This window comes from Callorhinus ursinus, unplaced genomic scaffold (genome assembly GCF_003265705.2).
Source record: "Callorhinus ursinus isolate GAN/ISIS: 27379988/994484 unplaced genomic scaffold, GSC_fseal_2.0 scaffold1, whole genome shotgun sequence".
Taxonomy (NCBI): Eukaryota; Metazoa; Chordata; class Mammalia; order Carnivora; family Otariidae; genus Callorhinus; species Callorhinus ursinus.
The window spans coordinates 73633020-73650800 of NW_027397063.1; the positions used below are offsets into that span (position 1 = coordinate 73633020).

At 44.3% G+C, this 17781-nt stretch overlaps 1 protein-coding gene across 1 annotated transcript in view; it reads left to right on the top strand.

The window, feature by feature from the left end:
• The first annotated feature begins 638 nt into the window (after positions 1 to 638).
• The window catches only part of KLHL6 (kelch like family member 6), a 60528-nt gene continuing 43385 nt past the window's right edge, over positions 639 to 17781 (top strand). The window contains exon 1 of the mRNA XM_025877893.2: positions 639 to 985. Coding sequence (XP_025733678.1) covers positions 693 to 985 — 293 coding nt within the window. The 5' untranslated portion in view covers positions 639 to 692. The remainder of the gene's footprint in view (positions 986 to 17781) is intronic.

Sequence of the window (17781 nt, forward strand, 5' to 3'; positions counted from 1 at the left end):
CCCTGATTAGTCTACTAAGAGAGAAGCCCCTGGGGATGGAGTTTCTGGAGACCATTTCTCCTCTGTCCCCAGAGACATATCTGAAACAATAGACTTTCTTGGGGGGGGAGAACATTAATATCTGCCATGACATTTTTTCCCCCTGAGCAGCGGAGGAAGACAAAGGCAGAAGATGCGCAGTGCTGATATAAATGAGAAGGCCAGCCATAAGTGGGTTTTCCAAAGTTCCCAAGGGACTGGGTAGGGGCTTATCGTGGGGTCTCAGACTCCTCAGAAGAGGGAGGGGGAAGATCGTAGAATGTTTCCTGCCCATCCTACCATTTACAACCTCAGTTACAAAAGCACCAGAGGTACAAATGTAATAACCAGAATCAGAGGCTTCCTGCTCACGGATATGAGGGGGAGATGGACCAAAATAACCTCACAGCACTAATAGCAGACTCTGAGAAGCCACCCCTTCTCTCCTGGAGCCCCTTTCTACACACCCCTTCTAAGTAATTTCTAACCTTTTGTTGACTCACAGAAAGAAGAAGAATAGAAGTTACTGGCGTTTGTAGTAACAGGATGAGAAAGTACGAGACTTCCTGTTGTGTGTGTGTGACAGCTGGTGATAAGTGGAGGACTCTACACAGGAAATCCGCTCAACTTCTGCAATGTGACCTGCCTGAAGCTTGGGCGCTCCTTCAGTCTGGATGTTGATGGCAGGACAAAGGGGCACCTGGACCATGGGCGACGTGGTAGAGAAGAGTTTGGAAGGGCCCCTGGCACCTTCTACAGATGAGCCCTCCCAGAAAAAGGGAGACCTGGTAGAAATCTTAAATGGGGATAAGGTAAAATTCGATGACACGGGACTCTCCTTAATCCTGCAGAATGGCCTGGACACCCTCCGTGTGGAAAATGCTCTGACCGATGTCATCTTGTGTGTGGACATTCAGGAATTCTCCTGCCACCGCGTGGTGCTTGCTGCGGCCAGCAACTATTTCAGGTCAGCACGCCTAGGATTACAGTCAAATTGGGTGCAGGTTGTAAGGAAAATCGGTATCGATGTGAGAGCCCAATCTAAGTAGGTGGCCGTTGTTGCATGTACAGTTTGTATATCTATTTAGGTTTGTGTGTCTATTCAATATACAAGAAAGGAAGTTATTAAACCTTAGATTTCAGAGTTGGAGGCATATTAAAAGAGAGATTGGTATTATTTAAAAGCAATGTTTGTTTATTATGGTGAATCTTCTGTATATGTGTCTTTGTTCCAGAGGATGGAAAATTACTGAAGTCATGGGGATTTTTTTCCCCTTGATCTGATTAGCGTGTTGGAAACATGATGTTGTCTTTGTTTACCAGTAGAGGTATAGAAAAGGTTGTGGCCCCTCGTTTGGAGTTATCAAATGACTTGCTGAAAATTAGGGGCTTCTGGTTGTGTACAGGGAGTGCATTGGAAAAGAAAACGTAACAAAGGTGCTTTTCCAGTGAGGGGCTCCCCGTTATAACACACTCTGAGACTTGGGCTCCATCCTGTCCTGCCCTTTTGACATTGGGACTCGAGGCAAGTCACTGCATGCTCTGGGTTCCTGTTTTGTCATGCATAAGCTGGGGACAATGATTACCTTTCTGGATTGTTGTGATAATTAAATATGAGAGGGAAACTGCTCTTACACGGTGCCTAGGGTATAGTAGATGCTCAGTATGTCTTTGTTGAATTCTTCACCTCATTCTGTTTGGTTCAGCTTAGAACCATTTATTGAGTGTTTACCACAAGCAAATGCCTGGGACAGGAAAGTGGGAGAATCAGGAATGCAGTGAATAGGGCTGGATCCAGAGTTCTCCCGATCACGGTAGGCGTGGTGGGAACCAGTCCCCAAGATGAAGATGAAGATGAAGAAGCTAGTTGGGGAACTTGAAAAAGAAATGCCTTTATAATTCTTTTTAATGAGATTCTTCTTAACTCTTGGTTCTGGCTGAGGAAATTAAAAAGTATTTACCTATGTAAATATCATGAAAAGTATTTTATTTTTTCATTTTTCTGAGAGGCTTAGAGGGAAATTTTTCCTTGGATTTCAAAGAGCAGGGTCAGTGGACTGTTGTGGAATTGATTAGGTCCCATATGTGGATAAGGCAAGGGGATGCCTGGGTCGGTGAGAAGTAGTGCCTGCTCTGTGCCAGACAGACACAGTTATCTGATTTTATTTTTGCAGCAGTGCGGTGAAGGTGGCTGATGTTCCCTTTTACAGATGAGGAAATGGAAACCCAGCTTTACATATGTAATCATTGCTAGAACAGGGATTGGGCACATTCTAGAAATCCTTATTTTTATTGAAATACAAATTGCCCCTAAATTTGGGGCTTCAGGGGCGCCTGGGTGGCTCAGTCGGTTGAGCGTCTGCCTCCGGCTCAGGTCATGATCCCAGGGTCCTGGGATGGAGCCCCGCATCGGGCTCCCTGCTCAGCGGGGAGTCTGCTTCTCCCTCTCCCTCTGCCTGCCTCTCTGCCTGCTTGTGCTATCCGTCAAATAAATAAAATCTTTAAAAAAATAAAAATAAATTTGGGGCTTCATTCCACAGGAAGTACATAAAAGGTAACGGGTAGGCACAGCATAAAGATGGGTTGACACAGATAAACACATTACTTACCCACCAGTTTTGAGCATGGCTTTCACATTGATCACAACCACTTTCAGAAGTGAATGAAAGTCAACTTGGCTCAATGTCCTGAGTACCTGTTTTTAGGTTTATTCATTCTGTTTTGAATCACTGGAAAATGGCTGTCACACAAAGGTATACCTGATTAGCAATTTTGTTAGTGGCTCGAAACAGGATCGCTGGCTGTGTGCTCTCAAGTACATCACTGGTTCCTCTGGTCCTTGGGTTTCTCATCCTAAACCGAAGGTGTTTGGGCCCAGGTCCTTCCCACCGCGCTGATGCAGGATACTTAGGGAAAGTGTCTACCAGCCCCCAGAGGAGGTGGTGGCAATGAGATGCGGGAGGCTCCCACAGTGTGCATATCTGCCTGGGGATGAAGAGTCGCTTCCAAAACTGCCTGGTTGTGGAGGGAAATTCCTTCTTTTCTTCAGAGCAGTAACTTTTTCTTATGTTTGTATTTCAAGATGACTTTCCTCCTATAATGAACACAGTCCTGGAGACAGGATTCTTTTTTCCAGTACTGCTATTAATAATGACGTCTGTCATTGAGCACTTACTGTGAGCAGAGCGCTGTGCCACAGGTGTCACACACACTATCCTGCAGCCACCCTGCGAGGGAGGGAATTTTATCCCCATTTATAGATGAGGAACCAAAGCCCCGAGTATCTCAGTTAATAGAGTGACCAAGTGGGATTTGGACCTAGGACTGATATGAGGTCAGACATTGACTCACGCCTGTCTTGCTTTGTTTCTAAGGTTTTTGAAAGGGGTTGGGAGCCAAGTTCCTTTTATGCTCACACTTCGGAAGGGCAGAGAGTCTGCTCTGTCTGAGAGGCTTCCGACACAGCCCCCCATGCTTAGGAGGGCCTGGAAGCTGGCTGTTAAATTATGTAAGTTATTTTTCCTTTATTCATTGAAAACATAAATATTTTCCATGGAGTGATTGAACCATAACTGATTTAACCAGTCCCCTGTTGACAGACATTTGGATTCTTATCTTTTGCTATATAACAATATCACAATGAATGACGTTATGCATGTCATTTAATATGCATGCAGGAGGATCTGGGAGTGCATTTCTAGAAGAGGGTTTGCTGGGTCAAGGAGAAATGCATCTGCAGTTTAAGTGGATATGCCAGATTCTCCTTGATAGGGATTCAATTGTTTTGTATTCCCCACAGGCTTGCCAATAGAGGATGGCTTCCCACTTTTGGATTTTTCCCAATCTGATGGATGAGAAACAGTATCTGTTTTGTTTTAATTTGCATTTCTCTTATTTTTTAAAAAATATTTACTTATTTATTTGAGGGGGAGAGGCAGAGGGAGAGGGAGAGACAGAATCTCAAGCAGACTCCCTGCTGAGCGCAGAGCACAACATGGGGTTTGATCCCACCACCCTGAGATCATGACTCTGAGATCACGACCTGAGCTGAAACCAAGAGTCAGATGCTTAACCAACTGAGCCACCCAGGTGCCCTGTATTTCTCTTACTTTTAATAAATTCAAACATCTTTCCATATGCTTAAGGATTGTCTGTAGTTCTTTTTCTATGAGCTCTCCACAGCCTTTCAAATTTTTACGTATATTTTTTAAATTTAAGATTTATTTTTATCAAAGTACTACATGCAGTTAGTTAACAAAGAGTCCAATACTATTTAAAGGCTTATAATGAAAAACAAAATTCCTCTCCACCTCCTCTACCCTTCAGTTTTGCTCATCAGAACCCACCATTTTTACACTTAGCTGTTTCTTCTGGTATTATATTTATATTTCTTCAAAATATGCTTATCCTACTCTTTCCTGATTTCTCAATGTTAGACATCATTTATTGATTTCCTGGTATGTCTGATAAGGGCTTAGCACTTACACCTAACTCCCTTACCATACACTTCCCTTCCCTACAATCTCTCAATATAATGTTATCACATTTTTTTTGTTTAATTTGTATTAAGAATTTACATTGTGTTCATGAAAACATTGTTTCCTGTTGAGCCAAGTTGTGTGATAATGTTACATTTTCTTTCTTGTAAAGCTTTTTATCTTTTCTGAAGTTAATAATTCATTCTTTTTTCCATTTACTTAATTTGAGGCTATCTTTCACTCACAGCCTCTCACCATGATCTTTCATGTGGTCCAGGGCGTCAGAGAATCTACCAGTTCCATTTACCCCCCAGAATCTTCCTCACTGACATCATTTTATACATGTTCTTTGGACCTGCTGCCCAGCTATTGTCTAGCCGCATATGAAACCATGATGGCTATAAACAGGGGCTTTATTATTAACTCAGACAGTGTAGTTCCCTTTGGGGGCCTATTTAAAAGTCTTGAGTGGAATGAGGAAGTTGGGAAGATACATAGAGTTGAGGCTGAGAAACGGGCAAAGGAGAATAAAGCTTTAAAAGTAGCTCATGACACACGTTAAATGTCAAACAACCAAATGGCAAGGTGTCCCTCATGGCAGGAATATCAAGGGAAGCATGATTTAACATTCATAATAATGCTTTTTAAAATGTTATAAGACTACTAGTGTCTTTTATAAGACTAAGAGAGCTGCCATTTGTCTTATGCCTTTGGACATGTCCCCAAATCAAAGTCTTTGGAACTGGTTGTGCATCCTACATGCTGAACCTTTCCTCCCAAAGGATCTCCATCTAAACCAGTGGGTTCTTGTCATTTTGGGGGGCAGGGAGCAACAAACTGCAACTATGGCACACCCCATAAGTGATGTTGACCCCTGAGAGCAATCATGTTGTGAGTCCCAGGGATGGCTGAGGGAAGGGGTGGTGATGAAGAGAGGGATCATCAGGTTTCTCACAGTCCTACCTCATGACTGGCCTTCCTACATGAAGAAAAAAGCGTGCAGACTGAGGCTGAGTCAACAGCAAGCTCCTTTGTTGCTGCTGATGCCCCAAATCTGCCTGGACCTTGGCTCCTGCCTTGTACTTCTGTACCTCAGTCTCTGGGTTTGTTTCCCTGAGGCCATGATGAGGGGACTTTGACCACTGGCTACAAAAATCAAGCACAGGTCAGGAATCGGAACGGCATTGTGGGCCCAATCTATTAATATTATTATTATCTATTAACCAATTACTGTATGGCAGAAAGTGGGGCGAGAGGCTACTCTTAAACCATATGTAGATGTTACAAGTCTTTGCTTTTGCTACATAATAGTGTAAGGTGTCTACAAAGGAGCCAGCAAGTGTGGGTGATAGTATAAGTGCAAAAGAAAACAAGAATGAGTTAAGGCCATCTGGGTCTGGATTAGAAATCTGGCTAATGGTGAGAGCATTGAAGGTTGCTGTCGCTGCAGTGGTGAACTCAAGCAAACTGGTGATTGTACTTCTAGCATCAGTTCCTGCATTTTATGCTTTTAATATTGTTTGTTTGGCAGAACCAATAGGCCTATAATTTCTTATCTTCAATTCTAAAATCCCCAAAGTGTTGATAATTGAAAAGCTTTTTATAGCTTACTTGGTGGAAAAATCTGTGTCTTGAACTGCACTTGTCTGATGGAGACATCTATCCTGAACTAAGGGGAGACTACTTAGAGTCTGTTTATTCCACTTAGGGCCACTATTCAGATATTCGCTGCTGGAGTACTAGTGCATTGGATTAAGGAGTGTTGGAGTTGCTATATAATATGCAAGATACGGCAATATCCAAACAATTCTGAATGCCAGAGCTCAACTGACTGCAAGATTTTGGGGTAATGGATTATGGGACTTTCTGATAAAGTTTGTTTTCATTTTGGTGTTATTCTTCTACCTTGTTTCATAGGAATATTTTACATACTTGTAAACATAGTTTACATACAGTTTTGCATTTTTTTCATTATAATCTTTCCCTGTAGTTTTCATAACTCCTATTTATTTATTTTGCTACAATTTTTAATAGATGCATAATATGAAAATCATTCTTTCCTTGTGAATGTAGGTTACTTCTAATATTTTGTTTTCATAAATAATGTGGTAATAAGCATCTTTATATTAAGTATTTTTTGCAGTTTGGAATCTGGAAAGGTCAACATTTTTTGAGTACTTACTGCATGCCAGGAACTTTGCTGGATTCTTTTTCATTTGGTTTAATCTTCACAATATCAACAATTAAGTAACAACAAATAGCTAACAATGTCTCCGTTTTACCCTCCAAGGAACTCACTTTGATAGGAAGAGCAGCTTCCTCATTGGGATCCAAACTGAAAACAGATTTTTCCATTGGGCTTAAGTGTGGCTGTTGGGACATTTCCTGTGCAAGACCATTAATTCCCTCTCCCCACCATGTACAAGTATGGTCTACATAAGCTGAAAATGAGGAGAAAATGTAAAAATTATTGCCTCTATGTGCATGTACCCCCCCCAACACACACACACCCACACAAGCTGGATACTATGGAAACATTCAAGCCAATTTGTGTCTGGGGGCTGAGCTGACAGACTCCATTGCAGCAAAGACTCAGCATGCCTTAGGACACCAGTCTGGGTCAAAGGATTAAAGAAGATTAAATAAGAAATAAGAAAGATCAGGATTCGAGGTGAAGAAGCAGTATACTTTGAAAGTATAAGGTCTCAAGAACCCATAGGACATCACTGGGGCAGGAACCAACAACTGCTTGGTATAATGGAAAGAATAGCATCTTAAAGTCTTGTCACTGGCATTTGAGTCTGTACCCTTCCACTTATTGGCTGTGTAAATCTTGGAGGCATTGCTTGGCCTTTCTGATGTTCAGTGCCATTCATTATACAACACAGTGAAGCTAATGATTTGTGTTTATCCCAGTAAGTTTGTGAAATACACATAATAAAATAGATTCATTTATGAATTTATTTGCCTAAACATTTTGTACAGGATAATGACTCAGATCTCTTCATTCTAAGGAAGAGAAATCAACTGGATTTATGTAGGTAACTCACAGAATCCCCCAGAAGGCCAAGCTCAGAAAACAGACAGGGACCAGGGAGGCCAGGCAGTGGCCAGGACCACAGCCCAGAGCCACCCAGAACCCATGTGGGGAGGACTCCCTCGCTGCTGCAGGATCCTGGGGGCCAATGCTAGCACAGTTCTGGCCACGGGCACTACTGCCCTTGCAGTTCCTGGAAACCGGAGCCTGCTGCTGCTTTCTGCTGCCTCCACCCGAATGGGCTCTCCTCTGTCCCTGCTTCTTTGCATCAGCAGCTCCCAATTCCCAGCCTGGAGTTAGTTTATCTGATTGGTCAAGGCTGAGTTACACACGCCAATGCCTTAGCTGTGACAGAGGCTGGGAAAGTGTGTTTTGGGCCTTTGCAGCTTCTGGATCGAGAAGTGGCTTCTGCCACACACTACATCTCATTCTGAGGGAGAATTTGCCATACCTATGAAAGGCTTTAGATGCTGGGCAACCAAAAACTGGCAAGAGTCTATTACATGCAGTTACAATGTGCCAGACCTGCATTAGGTGCAGAAGAAGACTTAAGGCATCATGAAAAAATATGTAAGTATTAGAGAATTCCATGACTCTGGTCTCATATGCATCAGAGATAAGGATCCTGAGACCTTACGGGCAAGAGGATGATTCTTTTGCACTTTGAGTTCTCTTCGCCCTTCAAATCTCGAGTAGCTCCCAGTATACCTGCGAGAGTGTGTGGCATGCAGGCATCATCCATCATGCGTGGTCTAGAAACTGGCTGAAAGTGTGAGCTGTGAGAGGGTCTTTGACACCATTGCAATGGCTGGCATTCAGCAGGCAACCTGTAAATATTTGATGTCAATAAAAACTTGATATTCCTCCTGCAGTTTCAGTCACTGATTAGGGAGCATCCTGGTCAGAGCAGGAAGTCCTCACAGAGTTGGGAGGCTATTGCACAACCTTACAAAAGGGAAGGATGATCAAATGTGGTCACCATAAGAAAAACTGGAAGGAGCAGTTAAAAAATCCAAAATGCTTCAGAATGTTGTGGATTCAATAGGTTACTCACATGATTGGACACAAATGTGCTAGGCCTACATAGTGACTCCTGAAGACCTTTTTTTTAGGATTAGAAGGTACTGGGCAGGAGTTGCTGCCTCGGGGTAGAAGTACAACTGATTTTTTAATGAAATATCAATTCTGGGGGTGCCTGGATGGCTCAGTCAGTTGAGCATCCAACTCTTGATCTCGGCTCAGGTCTTGATCTCACGGTGGTGAGTTCAAGCCCCGTGTTGGGCTCTGCACTGAGTGTGGAGCCTACTTAACAATGACAATAAAAATTCATTTCTGTCATCTTCACCTCTGGTGTCCAGGGTATGTGGGTTATCCTTCAGTCAAGACCAGAAAATCCATTTTTCTCTTGTTTTGAATAATGCTCTATAGAGCTCTCAACTAAAACACAACAGAGAAATACTTTCATCATTCACATCTCAAGTTGTGAGCTTTACCCCTATGTCAAGTACAGAGATATGGAAATGTCCATTTATGAAAATGCCTTTATAGAGTAGATTCTAATATAGTAAACACCAAGCAGTCCATGAGAAGAGCTGCCCATATGCAGAACATCTATGTTTTTGGTAAAACTGCCTTGGAGCTCACCATTCATCACGTTGCTCAATGTTCCTATATTAGTCAGCATTCTTCTGGTTGCCAGAGATAGAAACTGAAGTCAAATCAGCTTGGGCAAAAGAGGAAGGTATTTGGCCACATAGCCAATTCATAGGAAGGGCCGAGATACAGCAGAGACTGGGAAGAAGAGGAACCAGGGCCTTGAATGCAGTCAGGGTGTTTCTTTCCACCCTCCTTTGGCTTCTTTCTCAGGTGGGATTTCTCAGATGGACTCCTGCCACATGGTTGGGGGTTTGCTTGTCGGCATTTTTGGGACTCACTTCTCTTTGGTTGGTTCCAGAGAGAAACTGAGGGGCTAGCTTCAGTTTGAAAAGCCCCCAGGAAAGACTCTAATTGGCCCAGCTGCATTCAATTACCCAATCCTAGACCAATTACTATGTCAGGGAGGTGGGGCACAATGATCAGCCCAGTTTGGTTTAGGAGTCCAAGGTTGGCCAAAGAGGGTATAGGGAGAGGGGAGTGAAGAAGGGGAGATTGGTAAAAAGGTAGAGAGCTTCTATTTGAGCCACATGATTTGGGTGCAACTTGGGAGAGAATTTCCCAGAAGGAGGAGGCACTGGACAAAAGGAAAAGTAAATGTACATTAAAGAGGGATAGTAAATCCTGGTTTACTTTCTTTTATTAGCTAACTTACTGTACTTCTGCCTTTGCTCTGGCTGTCAGGAGGCTCAGTGCATGAGCTCTCCTTAGCCTAGGTTTCAGTGATATATTCTCCTCCTACTTTAATTACTTAGATCTTATCTTCTTACTTTTTGTTGTTATTGGTTTGTATTTTATAATACCTCTGAGGCTTTAGTATGAGCCACTTTAAGTTCTTTTCAGAAGCCTTTTTTTTTTTTTTTAAGTAAGCTCTAGACCCAACGTGGGATTTGAACTTCGACCCTGAGATCAAGAGTTGCATGCTCTACCGACAGACAGCCAAATGCCCCTAGAGAGGCCATTTTTGTAAAAAGATAAGTCTCCCTTGCTATGAAAAAATATCATTTAAGCAACCTACATGTCCTCTGCAAGCTGTAAGAGTAGGCATTCTTTTATTACATCTAACTTTTGTGGAAAGCTAACTTTTCTGGAAAGGCCACAGTAATTACAGGAATGTTAATACTGCTATGACTTGAAAACACAATCAAACCAAAAGTTGCATCATACCCTTTCTGAGGAGACACTCAAGGATCTATAAATTTACCCGCATATGTTTGCATATGATGTATCAGGTCCAGGGTCAAGTAAGAACTCACACACATTCACAGGACGCCTGGGTGGCTCAGTCGGTTAAGTGTCTGCCTTCAGCTCAGGTCTGATCCCAGGGGCCTGGAATCGAGCCCTGCATTGGGCTCCCTGCTCTTCAGGGAGCCTGCTTCTCCTTCCTCCTCTGCCTGCCACTCCCCCTATCTGTGCTGTGTGTGTGTGTGTGTGTGTGTGTGTGTGTGTCAAATAAATAAATAAAATCTTAAAAAAAGAATTCACTGGCATTCAAGAGATCATGTGTCATGTGGAGTAAGCTCAGGCTTGTCAGGGGTAGATATCAAGGGCATTTTGGTGTTGGGGGGATTAGGGGAAGGGCAGAAGCCCAGTGAATAATTCTTGAAAGGTGGGGTTAGGGATCACAGTTCTCTGGGTCGGAATACATGAATGGATAGATGAATGGAATTTCACTAAACCCACTCTCTACCAGACATTGAGTTTACAAAGATTAATGAGTTCTGATTGCCTATTGACTTCAAAATCATAGTCAGTTAGAGGAAAGAGAGGCAAATCAGTGTTTCAGTACAGGGTGATAAGTGCTACAGTGGAGTTCTGCTTACAGAAGGGACATTAAATCAGACTGGAGGGAAAAGCAATCAGAGAGGGCTTCCTGGGAGAGGTGATATCAAAACAGAGTTTTATTTATTTTTTTTAATTTTTTAAAAAGATTTTATTTATTTGTCAGAGAGAGAGCACAAGCAGGGGGGGACAGCAGGCAGAAGGAAAGGGAGAAGCAGGCTCCCCCTGCAGAGCAGGGAGCCTGACGTGGGGCTCGATCCCAGGACCCTGGGATCATGACCTGAGCCAAACGCAGTCATTTAACCAATTGAGCCACCCAGGCATCCCCAGAGCAGAGTTTTAAAGGATGAGTAGGCATTGGCCAGAAGGTACCAAGTGAGGGAAAGAAAAGGGGGAAGCATTCCAGGCAAAAGGAAATGCATCTGGGAAGGTATCATGCAGTGTAAGCTTGGGAACAAGAAGTAGATGAGTAGGGTTGGTGTAAGGATATGCATGGGCCAATAAGCCTAAGAGATGGGCAGGGTCAGACCATGAAGGTTTTGTTGGGCTAGAGTGAAGAGTTTGATATGTGTCCGATAGGCAGCAAGAAGCCATGGTAGAATCTTTAAGCAGGAAAGTGATTTGAGATCTCTGTTAAAATAACCCTTTGGGCTGTGGTGTAGAGGCCTTGTCAATCTAGGAAGACCCTCAGGTGGCTGCAGGCAGTGGCCCAGCCAGTGGGCATGGGGAGACATCTCAAGTGACATTCTGAGTCCTTGGGGCAGCTAGACCACAGAGGAGCTGCAAGGAGGGGAAGCCCTGTCCGGTGAGAAGGGGAGGAAGAAGGCAAGGCTATGGGGGCTAGGAGACAAACTCAGCTGGAAGCTAAACCACACTTTTGCCGAGGGCCAATTCTGAGCTTCAGGACTGGGAAAAGAAAGCAAATATGAAGTAACTTTATAAATCCTTCACCCACCCATGTCATCCTATTTTAGAGCAAGGCCCAGAAACACAAGCCATTTTGAAGTAACTCAAGTTTTGAGCTTGTATTTTTTGAACACCTTGAAAGAGAAACATACCGCAGCTGTTATTAAATTCTGTTCTCTCTTATCTACATCTCTGACCTGGACAACGGCTAGTTTTAAGGGCACCTTCGTATGAATTTTTAAAAGTTCTGTTTGGGAAGATCAATTAGAAATAGATTTCCTCTTCTCTGGGGACTGTCACAGTCCACCTTAGGGCACGAGGCTTAGGGAGTGTGGCAGGGGCTGGATTTCAGCCCCAACTCGAGCACCTATCTGAGCAGCCCTGAGTACAGCCCAATCTATGGTAGTCCTTCTTCACCTCTTTGGCTTTAAAACTTCTGTCTGCTCCCAACTGAAGCATCTCCTGTCTTCCTCTCCCCTCTCCCTCCGGATCTGTGTCACAAAAGCCCGAGGACCAGGCCTGGCAGTCCAGATTCCTCCATGGACGCTGGCGAAGGGAGAAGTCTGGAATACGTAGATGATCACCTTTGCTCTGTCACAATAAGGATAGCCTTTATGACTTGGGAACACCTTGGAATGAGGATTGGAGCCAGTGCCAGTTCACATGTTTCTAAGTGGTCAGAACTAGGGAATGCTTAGAAAATCTTGAAGAGGCTGATCCATGACTTCTGGATAATGACATGGAGGTCATAAGGAAGCCAGCATGGGGTCCTGGGGGGTTAGGATGGAACATGTTTGGAAAAAGGGGGGTGATAGGAGGCTCTGGGACAACAGCTTGGTCAGGATGTGGCAGTGGATGTAAGCACAAATGCTGACCCTGCTCATAACCCAGTGGGAAGTGAGAATCAGAGCAGACCTCATTGAAGAGGGAAGTGGTGCTTTGTTAGGGGAAGCCAGGTTTCATCTCTGGCAAGGAGATGGAAGATGTGCCAAAGCAAATTAAGGTGAAGAACAACCACCATATTTTGTATTGTAAGATCTAAGTCAGGAGGGCTTAGGGTAAACATCATGGGCCTGAGGTTCCAATTTGGAGAATCACTATATAATACAGTTCCCTATTCACACACTTTGTACCAGGAGCTCATTGTTATTTGTTCTCATGGCAGTTAGAGGAGAAATGTGGGTTTGGAGTGTGTGGTGTAAAATAGGCAAATCCACTTGGCTGGCAGGACCAAGTACAGGACGGCACGTGTAGCTTCCTTCTATCCATTGATCCATCCATCTACCTACCCACCCACCCATCCACCCACCCATCCATCCGTCCATCCATCCATCCAACAAATATTAAATGTCTACTGTGGGCCAGCAAATAATTGAGAGAGAAATAAAATCCAGCCCCTTGCCTTTCAGAGCCTTATAAATCTAATAGAGGAGAAGACTCATTAAAAATAGGCCGTACAGGGGCACCTGGCTGGCTCAGTTTGTAGAGGATATGACTCTTGATCTTGGGGTCGTGAGTTCAAGCCCCACATTGGACCTAAAGTTTACTTAAAAATAGGCTTAAAAAAGGCTATGTAGAGTGTAACATAGAGAAGTCTGTCTAGCTCAAGGCTGTTGAGGTAAACAGAGGCACATGCTGGAAACTGTAGTTGTTGGGCATAGCTGCATCAGGGGAAGGGGTAGGGGGTGCATAGACCAGACTCTGAGGAGCCTTGAATAGCAATATGGAGAGTACATTAACATTTCATTTTCTGGGCACTTTTAATACAATCTTCTTTAGCATTTGGACCCATTTGTTATTCATTATCCATTTGTCTGATTGTGTCAGTCAGGACTCCTCATTGCAAATGCCAGATATTCAGTTCAAACTGGTTCAAGCATATTAAAAAAAGAAGTTATTTGCTCACATAATTTAAAAGTTCAATGGTATTGATTTCAGGTCTCATTCGATCCTTGTGTTCACATAATGTCATCAGGACTCAGTTTCTTTCTCTGTCTCTTGTCTCTACTTTCTTCTGTGTTGCTTTCTCTCTCAGGGAGGGTCTTTACACATGGAAGCAAGAAGATATCCAGCAGCTCCAAAATTTTATTTCTCCCAGCTCAGCCGTTAGAACAGAGAACTTCTCTTTCCCAGGTTCCAGAGAAAGTTCTAGATTTGGCTTTGATTGGACTGGCTTCTTCCTGTGCCCATCTGTGGCATGGGAGATTAATATGTGACTTGGACTATACTCACTCTTGGTCTAGGAGGTGGGGGTAGCTCCCTCCAAACCTCCCAGACTGATATTGGAGGAGGGATAGTTTCCCAAAGGAAAATCTGGGTATGCCTACTAAAAAGATTAGGAATGATGTTGGACAGACAAAATAAGAACTGCCTATTATATTTTTGTAGTTGAATCATTGCTGAATCCTGGCCATAAGCATTTGCTGTGATTGATGTTCTATCCTGCTTGATCTTGCAGGATAGAACAAGCCCTTCTTTCTGTTATACATTTGGATGGGCTGAGTTACATGGCACGCTGAGGCCTCAGCAACAGTCTAGTGGGGCTGGGAGGGACACCAGTTCTGTAGAAACATAGCTGGAGTTCTGGTCTTCAAAGGGTCCATGTGCAGTGTCCTTGAGGTGTGCTGAACTTGGGCAAGGAGTTTGGCAGAAGGCAATTCTTTCAAGGCTTGATGTTTAGAATCAGGTGGGGACAGCTCTGGGGTTCTAGCTCCTCTGCCGGTTTGGAGCCAAGACTCAGCCAGCTGCCGGGGGTTCAGGGAGCTGACTCCAGGCCCCAGGTAGAGATGGCAGCATGTGGTTAGTCATGTCTCTAGAGATGGCCATGAGCCCCCAAATCCATCTCTGAAGGCTTGCCTCCGGGTGTGTGAGATTCACATGTGAATAGCAGATAACAGAGAATTACACACTGTTTATTATTAATAGGGCTGTGGCAACACTTCCTGTTTCAGAACTCGTAAGTCTAATGAACTGTGTTACTTGAATAGAAGTTGCAGGGGCCCCATCTATACAGCTAATCTAGAGGAAGACTTAAAAGGCCAGCATGAGGCCAGCTTCCATTTGAGGCTACATGACGCCCCCCACCCCCAGTTTGGGAGGCAGCCTTAGGCCTCATGGAATTCTAGAAGGGCTGGAGCTCAGAAGGTAGAAGGAAGAATCTACAGGGATGGTGGATTTTCAAAGGCACGTCTGTCTCAGACCTGGAAATTTGTGCAATCTCCTCCTTTTCAAGATGAGCCAAAGGGGCTTGTGTTGGGAAGTGAGTTGACCTCTCCCTAGGGCACTGGTTCTTAAATATTGCTTTGCCAAAGAATTATGGGTGGGGTTGGGGGAGTCTAATAAAATTCATAGTCCCAGCCCCATTGCCAGGGATTTTGATTCAGCGGGTCTGGGGTGGGTGGGGTTCAGGATTCTGCATTCTTAACAACCACCCCAGGAATTCCAATGCAAGTGTCTAGGGACATACTTTGAGACTCACTGGCTTTGAGGTTGGAGTGTCTGCAGGCCAGGGATGTAGGCAGAACTCTAGTGTTGGGGGGCACCTGGGTGGCTCAGTCGGTTAAGCGTCAGACTCTTGATTTTGGCTTAGGTCATGATCTCAGAGTTGTATGATTTAGCCCCACATTGGGCTACAAACTGAGCATGGAGCCTGCTTGGGATTCTCTTTCTCCCTCTGCCCCTCCCTCCCCCAGACTCTCCTCCAAACTGCTCACAGTCTCTTTCTCTCTCTAAAAAGGAAAAGAAAGAAAGAAAGAAAAAAAGAACTCCAGTGTTGGGACGTCGTAAGGCTTAGGGAGCACCTTGAGGTCAGAAATGAGGCTGAGCCAAATGTTTATGTCCTTCTTTTTGTTAGGAAATGGCAGGTGAAAGGTTTTGGTGCCTGGGGACCATCAGAAGTGTTGTCATCCCATGCTAGGTCACCCCTGCATCTACTGCATCTGCTGACTCTACTTTTTTATAGTGGAGACCCCTTTGACCATCCACATTGTGTTTATATCCAAATAATCTCTTCTTAATGATAGTATTCATTGAGCAGCACATGATTACTAATTTAAAAAAAATTTCACCAATTGTATATACATCAACATTTATAGTCTTTCTTTTTGGGGGTGGGGAGAGGCAGAGGGAGAAGGAGGGAGAGAATCCCAAGCAGGCTCCACGTTCAGCGCGGAGCCCAACGTGGAGCTCGATCTCACAACCCTGAGATCATGACCTGAGCCGAAGTCAAGAGTTGGACACTTAGGGCGCCTGGGTGGCTCAGCTGTTTAGGGTCTGCCTTCAGCTCAGGTCATGATCCCGGGGTCCTGGGATCGAGTCCCATGTCGGGCTCCCTGCTCGGCAGGGAGCCTGCTTCTCCCTCTCCCACTCCCCCTGCTTGTGTTCCTGCTTACACTATCTCTCTCTGTCAAATAAATAAGTAAAATCTTAAAAAAAAAAAAAAAAGAGTTGGACACTTAACTGACTGAACCACCCAGGTGCCCCCACATTTATATTCTTAAATAGAATTTAGCTCATTTAACCAATGTTAGAGCTATTCCAGTGCAGAATGTCTCACTGGTGCAGAGTTAGTTTCAGGTATAAATGGGATGGTGAGGGGATTAGAGGAAGAACAGAGCAGGGGGTAGCATGGGTGGAGCTGGTCTAGGAATGAGATAGTGGGGATGGTAGGGTGGGTGTTGGTCTACGGCCTGTGACTGGGATTAGAGGAATAGGAGAAAGGGGGTCCAGAGGCCGGTGTGGAGGCCCAGAGAGGGGACAAACCATAGTAATGTTGGGCTGGGTGAAGGATTCTGAGTTGGTAACATTTAGGAACTGCAGGAGCATGTTAGCACTCATCAGAGGTCTAAGTGGAATGTTCCAGTGTGGCTGTGTCTTTTCCAAGCTCCAGGCTTGGAGTTGCGTGTGTGATAGGAGTTCTCTATGGGGGTAGAGGGCACCTAAGGCAGGCCTCCTGGGTCTGATTCTCCTAAGGGTGTTTGATAATTTTGGAGGGGCAGCTTCCTGTCAAAGGCAAACACACGGGGTTAGGGAGGAGACAAGTTCATTTGTTCATTCATTCACCCATTCATTTTCTCCCCAAATATTTATTGAGTCCCTTCTAGGCTCCAGGCACTGTTCTAGTCCCAGGGATACAGTGGTGAGCAAGGTGCAATCCATGCCCTCACTCAGCTCACATCGTAGTGGGGAGACTGTGTTAAACTAGTTAATTTCAGGTTGTGACAGGTTGTAAAGAAAAAGATAGGAGGCAAAGATGTTAGGAAGTGACTAGATTGGGGGCGGCATCAGGGAAGGCCTCTCTGAGGAGCTGACTTCTGAGCAGAGACCTAAATGACGTGAGGAGTAAGGCTGGCAGAGCTAGGAAAAGAGTGTCGCCCAGGCTGTGTTTGGGGCCACACCCTGACTTCATTCCAGAATACTCTTAGGCCCATGGAGTTTTTTATGGCTATTGTGGGAGACGAGCTCACTTGCCCAACCTCTATTTTGGGATTGGCACTGACTCACTGCTGAGTGTTGGGCAACTGGCTCCCTGCTTGAGACTATTTCTATTATAAAATGAGGATTTTAATAGCTACCTCTGTTTTACAAGAATCTCATGAGAATTGGTCAGTGTCTGTAGAAAGTATTTTTTATTACACAAAAATTTTATTTATCGCAAGTATAAAGATTAGCAATTAACTCAGCTTTGTTTCAGAGAGTGAAACTTGGTCTGGTTCACTTGGTGCTCTCATTCAGTTGACCTCCCCCAAAGGTGGCTTTGAACTCCTGCTGATTTTCTTGGTTTCAGCACACTGTTGAGCTCCAGACTAAGAGCCCAAAGTCCTAGATTCTCATCTCCATTCTATTACTGACAACCCACATGGCCTTGGGCAATTCACTTAACTTCTACCTCTATAGTTTATCAGCTAT